Source organism: Salvelinus sp. IW2-2015, linkage group LG33 (assembly GCF_002910315.2).
Source record: "Salvelinus sp. IW2-2015 linkage group LG33, ASM291031v2, whole genome shotgun sequence".
Lineage (NCBI taxonomy): Eukaryota > Metazoa > Chordata > Actinopteri > Salmoniformes > Salmonidae > Salvelinus > Salvelinus sp. IW2-2015.
The window spans coordinates 6,040,343-6,053,211 of NC_036872.1; the positions used below are offsets into that span (position 1 = coordinate 6,040,343).

The window sequence follows — 12,869 nt, forward strand, 5'->3', positions numbered from 1 at the left end:
TGTTGGCACAGGCCCAGTGTGCAACTGGCAAATTTACCTGGATGTCAAGCCCTGATGTGTTGTTGCTTTCCAACCTCACTCGTGTGACGTTACTCCCTACCCACACTGCCCCACTTCTCCTAAAGCCAATTGGCTGCGTGATCATGATGCGTGGCTTTATTTTAGACTCCAGAGAAAGAGAGGGAAAGAGACATTCTTTCTGCTTGGCTTTAAGATGGAGACTGACTCAACCTCCTCATCCTGTAAGAAAAAAACTTTCCCTCAAACCTTCTGGACGATAACAAAACTGGACAACTTATCAGAATATTTTCAAATCGCTTGGCAAGGATTCCAGCATATGTGAGGTCTGGTCCAGTCCAGCAGCCCCCTTCGGTTGCTGCTCACTAACCCTAGAGTGTGGACTGACTTTATCGGGACAGCAGGTTTATAGCATCATGGCACAGACGGATTTAGAGTTGTGTTTGCGTTGCTTTCCGTGCCGGAGCATTCAGACCCTAGTCACTCCGACTCAACATTCTCCTCAGCAGCAGAATAAGTAGCATCAGTGGAGCGGGCACACCTTGTGAGAGAGCGGGACAAACGACAAGATGCAGCAGAGAGCCAACTCGGCGTAAGTGGGGCACCTAGCCAGCCAGCCCTCCTTTTACTCTCTTAACAGGCTGGTAGGACAGGATACATAGAACATGCAAATCCTATCTCTTTATCTCTCTGTTTATTAATCTCTCCCAGACCGTTGGGTTTTTGGAGTTACCCATACCTTTTTTCCATAAATATATTTTCGTAAGGCTTTGCTTTTGTTTGGAGCTGTGTTTGGGTGAGTTATTGCTTTGATTCTAGTTTACATTCATATACTTGTTGTTTGAGTCCACATTAATTGGCTCCATTGATATAGATTAAAAAGCTGGTGTGTGTGTATATAATGGTGTAGAAATGTGTTCCCAATGTTTTCCTCCTGTAGTTACAACTAGATGTTCCTTTAGAATTTTTGTAGGCCAGTGTCAATAAATATTAGGACAAGCTTCATTATCTCCAATTTAGGGCTATTTGAATATGGCAAAAAAATATCACAGCTTTTTAGAAAATTGCACATGAAAAACTTCAGGTTTTGCTTGATTCCCCTTGATTCCTCTAAGTAAAACAATTAAGACTCAAATTCATGACCACCTGAGGAAAAAAACGATTGATGTGGAATATACATTTAAATATGGACTGTTTGGCTAAACATTGTTAGTGACAGAGGGCAGTCCTATCCGTGCAGAGAAGACACGATGAGCTTCGTTTCCCCTCTGACAGCTGGCAGCTCCGCCGAGGCATATTGCTAATGTAAAGTGGTGGTGCAGTAAAGGGGGGGGGCAGTACATAGTATGTAGGCTTTTGGCTTGTGTTCAAACCATTTCAGGGTCGAAGTTGTCGCTCAAGCTGTGAAAAGCTCATTTCTAAACCTGTTGCTTCTAAGTGGCCATTTTTACATACTGGAAATACCATTCAGTGTGTTATAAGTCCACCTGTAGAGAAATCACACACAAAATCAGGTAGCCTAAATGCTACAATGTTTCTAGGGCTGACCACATTTAGTCGTTTGGTCGATAGGCTGTTGGTGGACCAAGATTTCTTTAGCCGGGCAGTTGCAATTTTTGTTTTTTATAGTGCACAAGACACCTGTCTGATTTGTGCCTGTCTCAGTGGACTAATCCATTGCAGAATGACACAGTTAGCACTCTTAAGACGTGAGACTGAATATTGTGTATCTTATCTGCAAAAAATCGTGAAACTCTAATAAATCCACCCCCAAGAAAAAGTATAACAAATGCGCTTTCTCCAATGTTGTTTACGGTCACAGTCCGCGGTTCTGAAACGCAATCTTCAGTGTGCCGTAGAATTGGTGCCTTTCCCCATGTTGCTGTGTGCATAATAGCAACGTTAACCAGCATATTGGGATTGAGAACAATGTTGCAGAGGCAGCAGCAGCAGCGAAGGTGAGGAACCAGCCCTTGCCTTACCCTAATTGTCTAAGAAAATTGAGGAGACAGGAAACATCAACTTAAGCTATTGATTTTTAGACCTAATTAACTATTAAATGTGCCTGGCTTTAAATGATCCATATACAGTATCAGTCAAAAGTTTGGACACCTGCTCATTGAATTATTATTATTTTTTTTTACTATTTTCTACATTATAGAATAATAGTGAAGACATCAACACTATAAAATACAACTTATGGAATCATGTAGTAACCAAAACAGTGTTAAACAAATAAATATATTTGAGATTCTTCAAAGTAGCCACCCTTTGCCTTGATGACAGCTTTGCACACACTTGGCATTCTCTCAACCAGCTTCATGAGGAATGCTTTTCCAACAGTCTTGAAGGATTTCCCACATATGCTGAACACTTGTTGGCTGGTTTTCCTTCACTCTGCTGTCCAACTCTTCCCAAACCATCTCAATTGGGTTATGGTCAAGTGATTGTGGAGGCCAGGTCATCTGATGCAGCACTCCATCACTCTCCTTTGTCAAATAGCCCTTACACAGCCTGGAGGTGTGTTTTGGGTCATTGTCGTGTTGAAAAACAAATAGTCCCAGTAAGCGCAAACCAGATGGGATGACAATTAGCTGCAGAATGCTGTGGTAGCCATGCTGGTAAAGTGTGCCTGGAATTCTAAATAAATCACTGACAGTGTCACCAGTAAAGCACCATCACACCACCTCTTCCATGCTTCACGGTGGGAACCACACATGCGGAGATCATCCGTTCACCTACTCTGCGTCTCACAAAGACGCGGCGGTTGGAATCCAAAATATCACATTTGGACTCATCAGACTGAAGAACAGATTTCCACTGGTCTACTGTCCATTGCTTGTGTTTCTTGGCCCAAGCAAGTCTCTAATTCTTACTGGTGTCCTTCAGTGATTTCTTTGCAGCAATTTGACCATGAAGCCCTGATTTTCCAGATTTACTGACCTTCATGTCTTAAAGTAATGATGGACTGTCATTTTCTTTGCTTATTTGAGCTATCATTGCCATTAATAATAAACAAAAGCATTAAGAAGGAAAGACATTTTACAAATTGACTTAACTTTGCACATCTGTAAATTGAAATGACAGGTGATTACCTCAAGAAGCTGGTTGAGAGAATGACAAGTGTGCAAAGCTGTCATCAAGGCAAAGGGTGGCTACTTTGAAGAATCTCAAATATAAAATGTTTTGATTTGCTGAACTTTTTTTTTTTTTTGGTTACTACATGATTCCATTTGTGTTTTTGCGTAGTTTTAAAAGTTTTCACTTTTATTCTTCAATGTAGAAAGTAGTAAAAATAAAGAAAAACCCTTGCATGAGTAGGTGTCAACTTTTTGTGTGTGTCTACAGAACATTAAGAGCACCTTCCTAATATAGAGTTGCACCCCACTATTTGCCCTCAGAACTGCCTTTATTTGTCGTGGCAAGGACTACGAGGTGTCGAAAGCGTTCACAGGGATGCTGGCCAATGTTGACACCAATGCTTCCCACAGTTGTTAAGTTGTCTTGATGTCCTTCGGGTGGTGGACCATTCTTGATGCAAATGGGAAACTGCTGAGTGTGAAACGCAGTGTTCGCAGTTTTTGACACACACACACAAGCCGGTGCGCCTGGCACCTACTATCATACCCTGTTCAAAGGCACTTAAGTCCTGTTTTGCCCATTTACCCTCATGCATCTACACTGATTGAAAAATGGAGGCCCTCTTCTCTTATGTTGTTGTAGTGATTGTCTCTCGGTTGCCTTCTGTCATGGAGTGAATTTTGGTCCATTCCTCCTGACAGAGCTGGTGTAACTGAGTCAGGTTTGTAGGCCTCTTTCCTCGCAAACGCTTTTTCACGTCTGCCCACCAATTTTCTATAGGATTGAGGTCAGGGCTTTGTGATGGCCATTCCAATACCTTGACTTTGTTGACCATTAGCCATTTTGCCACAACTTTGGAAGCATGCTTGGGGTCATTGTCCATTTGGAAGACCCATTTGCGACCAAGCTTTAACTTCCTGACTGATTTCTTGAGATGTTGCTTCAATATTTCCACTTAATTTTCCATTCCTTGTGATGCCATCTATTTTGTGAAGTGCACCAGTCCCTCCTCCAGCAAAGCACCCCCACAACATGATGCTGCCACCCCCGTGCTTCACTGTTGGGATGGTGTTCTTCGGCTTGCAAGCGTTCCCCTTTTTCCTCCAAACATAACTATGGTCATTATGGCCAAACAGTTCTATTTTTGTTTCATCAGACCAGAGGACATTTCTCCAAAAAGTACAATCTTTGTCCCCATGTGCAGTTGCAAACCATAGTCTGGGTTTTTTATGGCGGTTTTGGAGCGGTGGCTTCTTCATTACCGAGTGGCCTTTCAGGTTATGTCGATATAGGACTCGTTTTACTGTGGATATAGATACTTTTGTACCTGTTTCCTCCAGCATTTTCACAATGTCCTTTGCTGTTGTTCTGGGATTGATTTGCACTTTTTGCACCAAGTACGTTCATCTCTAGGAGACAGAACACGTCTCCTTCCTGAGTGGCTGCGTAGTCCCATGGTGTTTATACTTTCATACTATTGTTTGTACAAATGAACGTGGTACCTTCAGGCGTTTGTAAATTGCGCCCAAGGAGGAACCAGACTTGTGGAGGACAGTTTTTTTTTTTTCTTATCTGAGGTCTTGGCGGATTTGTTTTGATTTTCCCCTTGACGTCAAGCAAAGAAACTTCTAAAGTCATGGCATAATTTTATGGAATTGTCCAAGCTGTTTAAAGGCACATTCAACTTAGTGTATGTAAACTTCTGACCCACTGGAATTGTGATACAGTGAAATAATCTGTCTGTAAACAATTGTTGGAAAAATGATTTGTCCATGCACAAGTAGATGTCCTAACCGACTTGCCAAAACCATAGTTTGTTAACAAGAAATTTGTGGAGTGGTTGAAAAATGAGTTTTAATGACTCCAACCTAAGTGTATGTAAACTTCCGACTTCAACTGTGTGTGTGTGTGTGTGTGTGTGTGTGTGTGTGTGTGTGTGTGTGTGTGTATCTCTATCTCTATCGTTTTTCAACCACTCCACAAATTTCTTGACCAAACTATGGTTTTGGCAAGTCGGTTAGGACCTCAATTTACAATATATATATATATATATTTTTCACACACACATGTACACGCGTGTGTATGTTAGTGCGATTGCTGTAGCCTATATTTACCATGTTGAAGCAATGCAATTAGAACAATGTTGACTGCAAACAAAATAATTAGCTAATATGGTGCAGGCTATTTAACGAACTAGGCCATAACGGACTAAAATTATATTTTTAGTTGATGATAGCACACTACATTAAAGACCGTAAATACACAACTTGAAGCAACCACCTATTTAGCCATGGAGCACATTCTGATTTGCCAGTGAGGGGCTCCAGACACACCCACAACTTGTTTATTCAACAAAACCCAGCTCTTTCGCGCTACTCCACCCATTATTACGGTTGTGAAAATGGCACAAATATTGTGAACACCCCCGAACCTGTAACGCTACTGCCAGGGCTAAGATTTAACATTGCGTTAGGGCTTTATTTTAACAAACCTACGTCAGATCAGGTCTGCATTGTATGTTTGTGCAGAAGTTTGCTTTGGTTTTTAACTAGCCTATTGAATGAAATATGTTTTTTTGCAGCATGACCAATCAGTTTTATTGTTGACAAGTTTCGGTTGTTGCTCTTTTGAAGTGCACACGGCACAGTATGCAGGATACAGAGGGAGCATCCTTATTTCAGAGTAGTGCTTGAGGGTTATTAAACTAGTAGCAGAGCAGAATAGAGCGTCACTGCTGCTCTAGGTTCATGCACCAACACGACATTCCTCAGACTGATAAAACCAGCGTGTCCTATCGCTGCTGTCGTGGGTTATGGTCATACTGCACATATCACAACACCCTGGCTAACCCCTCCACCCATCCTCCAAAATGTATTGAAAATAAGCTCGTACATTAGTGAGGACTGCGTTGCTCGTAGCCTTCAACTTCTTTGAACATCTTGTTTGGTTGCCATGTTTTTGTTGCTTTTAAAGTTATTGTGTGCAGTAGCTTGTTGAGTAACTTTTAGCTGGTTAGGGATATTGCACATAGGTCGGTGAAATGTTTATAGACGTTTAGAATTTTAAGTATCGGAAATAGAAAGTGTTTCTATGCACTCATCTCACTGCAATTCATTAACTTGCACACACAAGCGTTTTCAGACATGGTGGGGTTGGAACGCTTATGACGGGTGGTGCAATTAAATATGACAAACGTCTCAAATTATTCAGTAAAATCACATCTGCAGGAGTTGCAGTTTTTGAATGTATGCAAGAATACAGTATGAGCCAAGAAACGTTCACAGCCAGACTCAGCTAGACTCACACATCCTCTATCAGACACCATAGTGACCAACAGCTATAGACAGTTCTGATCTAGGCTAATTCTATTCACTCGGATGCAGTTGCAATATGATTTAGCCCATCAGTTGATACTGTAGCCTACACCTGGACATCTGTACAACCCATAGCAGGCCAGTACACCTGAGCTCCGGAAGACAAACACAGCCGGGGGGAGTTTCTCTGTATGGAACTCATCTTCTGCTGCCTTAGCGTTTCCACTCTACTCACTGCAAGTCTGCACACTGTTTACTGTGGACCTTCTATAGAACAGGGCTTTGACCCCCAACCTTACTGGAAGGTTTAATAGGGAAGCCCATAAGTGCACAGCGCTCTCTCTGCTGCCTCAGGATGGACCCCCACTGTCTAAGTAGCCTAGGCCTACTATGCACACATCTCATGGTGCAGGTAATATGTGAGTTCCCTGTACAGGCTGGTGTAGGATATTTGCTGCAAGCAAAAGTTGGGCGAATGTAGTTCTCTATACTGGATAGATGTATTTGATGCAATTTCTGCAGTACTTTCAGAGTTCAAAATTGCAGTAGGCCTAGGCTACCACTTGACAAACCCGACTTTTCAATCAGGCACATAGTGTATGTTCCAAAACAACCAAAATACCCCTTTACATGAGGCAGAAGTGTTGGGAAGCAAAACTCTGACTGACAGCCTCTCTGACGGCTGCCTCGTTCTGTCGGCTGTTTGGAGCGTCTCGTTAATGAGCCTGAGCTCCAGGAAAACCTGAACCTCCAATTCAGCAGCAACACTGTTGGTTCTGGCCAACCTGGTTTGTATGCGAGGCACTCCACTCCGCTGTACTACAGTCCGTCTCATGTTTTGTCCATGCTGACAGATATAGCTGAGGACTGAGAAGGTGGGAGGAGAGGCCCCCTTCCGCCTGTGCCCTCCCCCAACCCCTTGCCCATTAACCTCTCTTGGGTACGTGAGACGTTAGCGTCCCACCTCTTCAACAGCCAGTGAAACTGCTGGGCGCCAAATTCAAATACAGAAATACTCATTATAAAAATTCTGAAAACAAAACATATTTTACATAAGTTTAAAGATTAACTTCTTGTTAATCCAACCACGGTGTCAGATTTTAAAAAATGCTTTACGGCGAAAGCATACCTTACGATTATTTGAGAACATAGCCCACTAGACATATCATTACAAAATGTAACCAGCCAAGTAGAACAGTTACACAAGTCAGAAATAGAGAAAATTAATCCCTTACCTTTGATGATCTTCATATGGTTGCACTCAGCAGACATTCATTTACTCAATAAATGTTCCTTTTGTTCGATAGTCTCTTTATATCCAAAAATCTCAGTTTTGTTCGCGTTTTCTTCAGTATTCCACAGGCTCAAACGCAGTCAAAACAGGAAGACAAAAAAATCCTAATTGTATCTGTAAAGTTCATAGAAACATGTCAAACAATGTTTATATTCAAACCTCAGGTTGTTTTTAGCCTAAATAATCGATAATATTTCAACCGGACAATAACGTCGTCAATTTAAAAGGTAAACAAGAAACGCACTCTCTCCGTCTCTCGCATGAAAAAGCTCTGTGACACTTTAGGGTCCACTCATTCAGACTGCTCTTACTTCCTCATTTTATCAGGATACAAGCCTGAAACAATTTCTAAAGACTGTTGACATCTAGTGGACGGCATAGAAACTGCAATTTGAGTCCTAAGTCAATGGATACTATAATGGCATTGAATAGATAACTACAAAACCCCAAAAAATAACTACTTCCGTAATGGATTTTTCGTAGGTTTTCGCCTGCCAAATCAGTTCTGTTATACTCACAGACACTATTTTAACAGTTTTTGAAGCTTTAGAGTGTTTTCTATCCAAATCTACCAGTTATATGCATATCATATCTTCTAGGCCCGAGAAGCAGGCAGTTTAATTTGGGCATGCATTTCATCCGAAATTCCAAATGCTGCCCCCTACCCTACAGAAGTTAAGGCCTATGCCACCGGGATGTCTGCTTTGCATATCAGTAACTGGGAGCCGGCCCTGCCAGCAGTAGTCTAGGCCAAAATGTTCAATGTTTTAAATGTCAACTTCCTTGAATTTACATGGAATTGAACCACATCCTGACCGGCATATCCATTTCACTAACACCATCAGTACCTCTGACAGCCACTGATTGACCTCTCATCTTCTCTTATAGCTACTACACTCTGGACCTTAACCCCTCACATAAGCCTACTGCTGAAAACTGCTTTGAAATGGCCCTGGCTTGGATGTCACGTGTACACCATTAGCCTATTCTCACTTCACACACCTAGTTTATTCACATGCACTCCACCCGTAAGCTACATATTAAGCGTAGTCCACACACAGACACACTTGCACTCACTGCTCTCAATCATTCCTTAAGTCATAGGCCCTACTCCTTAGCGCTTCTCTCAATCACACACTCACTTCTCACGTCTGTCCTCCTCAATACTCTCTCCATCACACAAATCCTTTAGCCAGTCCCCTAACCCCCTCCCAGGAGCTCCACTGGCCCATTTCCTCCTTCACAGCACGCTTGCCTCCACACCACAGACTTCACATTCTCATTATTTTTTTTACAAGTGCAGACCCTTGCTCTTCTAAGCCAGACGGGAGCCCTTAACGTCCTGTGTGAAAAGAGCTACTGCAGCACCTCATGCATCTCGCCTCCCCAGGCCCCCTGTTCTGAGGTCGCTAGCCCAAATCTGGGCCAGCGTGTACACCCCCCCCCCATCTGTCAGGAGTGTCAAGTCAGTAACCTGCTAAAATTTTAACCAGTGTTGTTCGAAAAGCTACTGTTTAATTAAAAAATCAGCCTGGTTTTAATGGTGAGGCGGAAGCTTAAAGCTTTTAGCATTTTCTCTCCGTTCCACTCTCCTCTCGCCTGTTTTAGAGTGACTGCTCTCTAGGTATACTAGAGGGTAAAATCTTAGTGCGGTTTCTTACTGGCTTAGTATTTCAGAAGATATCAATGTAATGTTTTTCTCACACCCGCAGTTTTTATTTAAAGTCAAGCCCACAGCACTCCCAGTCAAGACCCTGCCTACTAGGACTACAGCGTAACTTTTTAGCAGTAGGCTATTTGAATCCGTCCCAGCAGATCTGTGTATTATTATGAATGAGTGTTAAATATGCACTATGCAGAAATTGCTCCGCCATTTCCTGGTTGCTAAAATTAGAGTAGTTTGCCTAATTTCAGTATAGTGTAGAGAATCGTTGTACCATCTAAACCGCTGTGAATTTGTTGTTTTTTACAAAAATATTGTATTTTCAGCTGTTTGAAGCTGGTGTACAAAACCCAAAAGTAAGACTCAAACAAAACTTAAGACCGGGAAGCATAGAAATATTGCACATACAACAGATCTACTGCTTCTTAGACTCGCTTTCAATGAGCACGATAGATCTATAACTCACATTTTCTATACGAATTTAGTCAGGTCACCCAGAAAGTTACATATTGCAGCTTGAATGAATGAATGAACAAACGAGTTGAATGTTCATTGAATATGTGACTCCATTGAGTCTATGCATGTGAGAGAACGAGTATGACAAACTGAGTGGTTGATTTTGAGAACTAGTAAATAGTCGAGTAGTGAAAGAGTTAATGTGACTGACTGGAGTAGCCTAAGATAATGGGTGAACAAGGGAGTGAGAGTTTGGGTGAATGAGGTAAGTAGGCTATTTTATTTATGACCCCAACATATTTATTCATCAATTCAGTGACTTTAATTATTCATAGTGTTTACGATGTGAACCAAATTTGAACTTGCACGGCTATGAGGCTGAAGTATGTTTGAATAATGTCACGCCGTGTAACAAGCCTACATGAAGACCTTGTTTGTGTGTTACTGTGCATATGTCACTCCCTCCTGGAATCCTTTCAGATGGTACGCTAAATAGAGCACATAGCCTTCGTGTTGACAACGTTTTCCCGAGAGAAAAACCAACACTGAGTCCAACATAATGCATAATGCAGGTCTAATCACCCGAGGCTGACTGTAGCTTTCCCTCCCTGTCTGTGTGTCAGGTGGTACCATGGGAAGCTGGACCGGACCATTGCTGAGGAGCGGTTGCGGCAGGCCAGGACCCCCGGCAGCTACCTCATCAGGGAGAGTGACCGCCGGCCCGGCTCCTTTGTCCTGTCCTTTCTCAGCATGACCAGTGTGGTCAACCACTTCAGGTCAGTACCCACACAGACCGAGAGAGACACTGAGCATATAAACACTTGATCATGACTAGGGCTGTTGCGGTGACCGTATTACCTCCACACCGGCGGTCATGAGTCATAAAGGCAGTCAAATTCCACATGACCGTTTAGTCACGGCAATTAGGCTTCTCCAAGCTCTGATGCGGCTGATTTGTCATTAGTAGCCTACCAAACTTGCTAACTGCCTGGTACTCAGCACATTATTGTTCCTCTAATCAATCTGACATCAATGCAAATGTAATCGAAAATGTAATCAAACCGTTCACGAAAGCCCATGAGCTCATTTGGCGCAACATTTCTATAGGCTATGCAATTGCGGAAGAAAACAGTGATGGCCGCTAATAAAAAGACTAGGGCTACTATATTTATTTCTCAACATTCCAAATATTAAGCAAATTGCTTATATTTAAAACAGGAATATAGCCTACCTGGCTGGCATGACAATAAACCGTGGGGGAAAGCGTCCTCCATTTGCTATTTAAGTGCCCCTGTTTCGATACAGGTGCATGATAATGGTCCATTCTAAATTGAAACAAATGTCACACATTATTTAGTACCGGTATATGTAAAGACCAGATTTAAATCAAGAATAGTCTAATGGGTGACAATATTAGCCTTTCACTTGTGAATGATATATTATCACTTGTGAATGATGCCCAGCCCACCACTTTTTCGAATCATAGTTGCATACCTCGTAAAAAAAATCTTGTCTGCTAAATGAACTAGTGCAGCCCACAGCCATTTGGCATAGCCACATAAGGACAACTCGGAGTATGCTATTAATTTTTTCTGAAATAGACTACATTTTCTTTATCTTCTTTAGACCTGTCTATAATAAATAAGGGATTTATTGGGAAGGTGTAGGCTATATTACATGGATTTATTGGACTTTTTAAAATGGATTTATTAGGCTTTTTAAAATGACTTGTAGGCTGTGTGGAAGCTAGGAGATGCTAAATATGTTTATGTTAATTAACGGTCAATTACCGTGAGACTGACCAGTTATTTGCTTAACAATCACTGGCTGACAATTCCGTTACCACAACAGCCCTAATCATGACTCCGTTCCATTACATTACACATTAAGTCATTGGACAAAGGCGTCTTCTGTAAGGGGCAGTTTTGTTAAGATCCCCTGACACTCGGACTGAACATTAACATGCATGGCTTGCATGTATGGTTTTGGAAGCATAAGGATCTTATCTTTCCTTTCAGTAAGAAATTAAATTGATACACACTTTAAAACAGTTAGGGTTAGTGTTCCCACACGGCCATATCTCCATGTTACAGCACTTGTTTATGGAAAACAGACGGAAGACGAGTCGACCACCTGTGCTAATTTGAGAACAGGCTACCTAAATTCTACCAGCACATTGACTGTGGTACTCGCTCAAGCAAAACACTGGACCACTGCTCCTCTAACTTCTGCAATGCATACAATGCCCTCCCTTCGGCAAATCCGACCACGACTCCGTCTTGCTCGTACTGTTCTATAGGCAGAAACTCAAACAGGATGTACCCATGACTAGAACCATTCAACGCTGGTCTGACCAATCAGAATCCACGCTTCAAGATTCTTTTGATCACTTGGACTGTAAAATGTTCCGGGAAGCCTCAGACAATAACATCGATTTATATGCTGACTCGGTGAGTGAGTTTATTAGGAAGTGCATTGGAGATGTTGTACCAATTGTGACTATTAAAACCTACCCCAACCAGAAACTGTGGATAGAGGCGGCATTCGCACAAAACTGAAAGTGTGAACCACCGCATTCAACCATTGAAAGAAGTTGGGGAATATGGCCGAATATGAACCGTGCAGTTATTTCCTCTAAGGCAATCAAACAAGCGAAATGTCGGTATAGAAACAAAATGTAGTCGCAATTCAACGGCCCAGACACGAGACGTATGTGGCAGGGTCTACAGGGAATTACAGACTACAAAAAGAAAACCAGCCACATCACGGACACCGATGTCTTGCTTCCAGACAAGCTAAACACCTTTGCCCGCTTTGAAGATAATACAGTGCCACCGATGTGGCCCGCTACCAAGGACTGCGGGCCCCTCCCTCTCCTCCTCCGTGGCCGACGTGAGTAAGACATTTAAACATGTTAACCTTTGCAAGGCTGCTGGCCCAGACAGCATCCATAGCCGCGTCATCAGAGAATGCGCTGACTGGTGTGTTTTACGGACATATTCAATCAGTCACTATCCAAGTCTGGTGTCGCTAAATTCAAGAT

At 42.3% G+C, this 12,869-nt stretch overlaps 1 protein-coding gene across 2 annotated transcripts in view; it reads left to right on the top strand.

Moving 5' to 3' along the window:
• Window positions 1–12,869, top strand: part of LOC111958018 (ras GTPase-activating protein 1) — a 52,680-nt gene that overhangs the window by 25,632 nt on the left and 14,179 nt on the right. For both annotated transcript variants that reach the window (XM_023979183.2, XM_023979184.2), the window contains exon 2: window positions 10,450–10,602. In XM_023979183.2, the coding sequence (XP_023834951.1) occupies window positions 10,450–10,602 (153 nt within the window). The remainder of the gene's footprint in view (window positions 1–10,449; window positions 10,603–12,869) is intronic.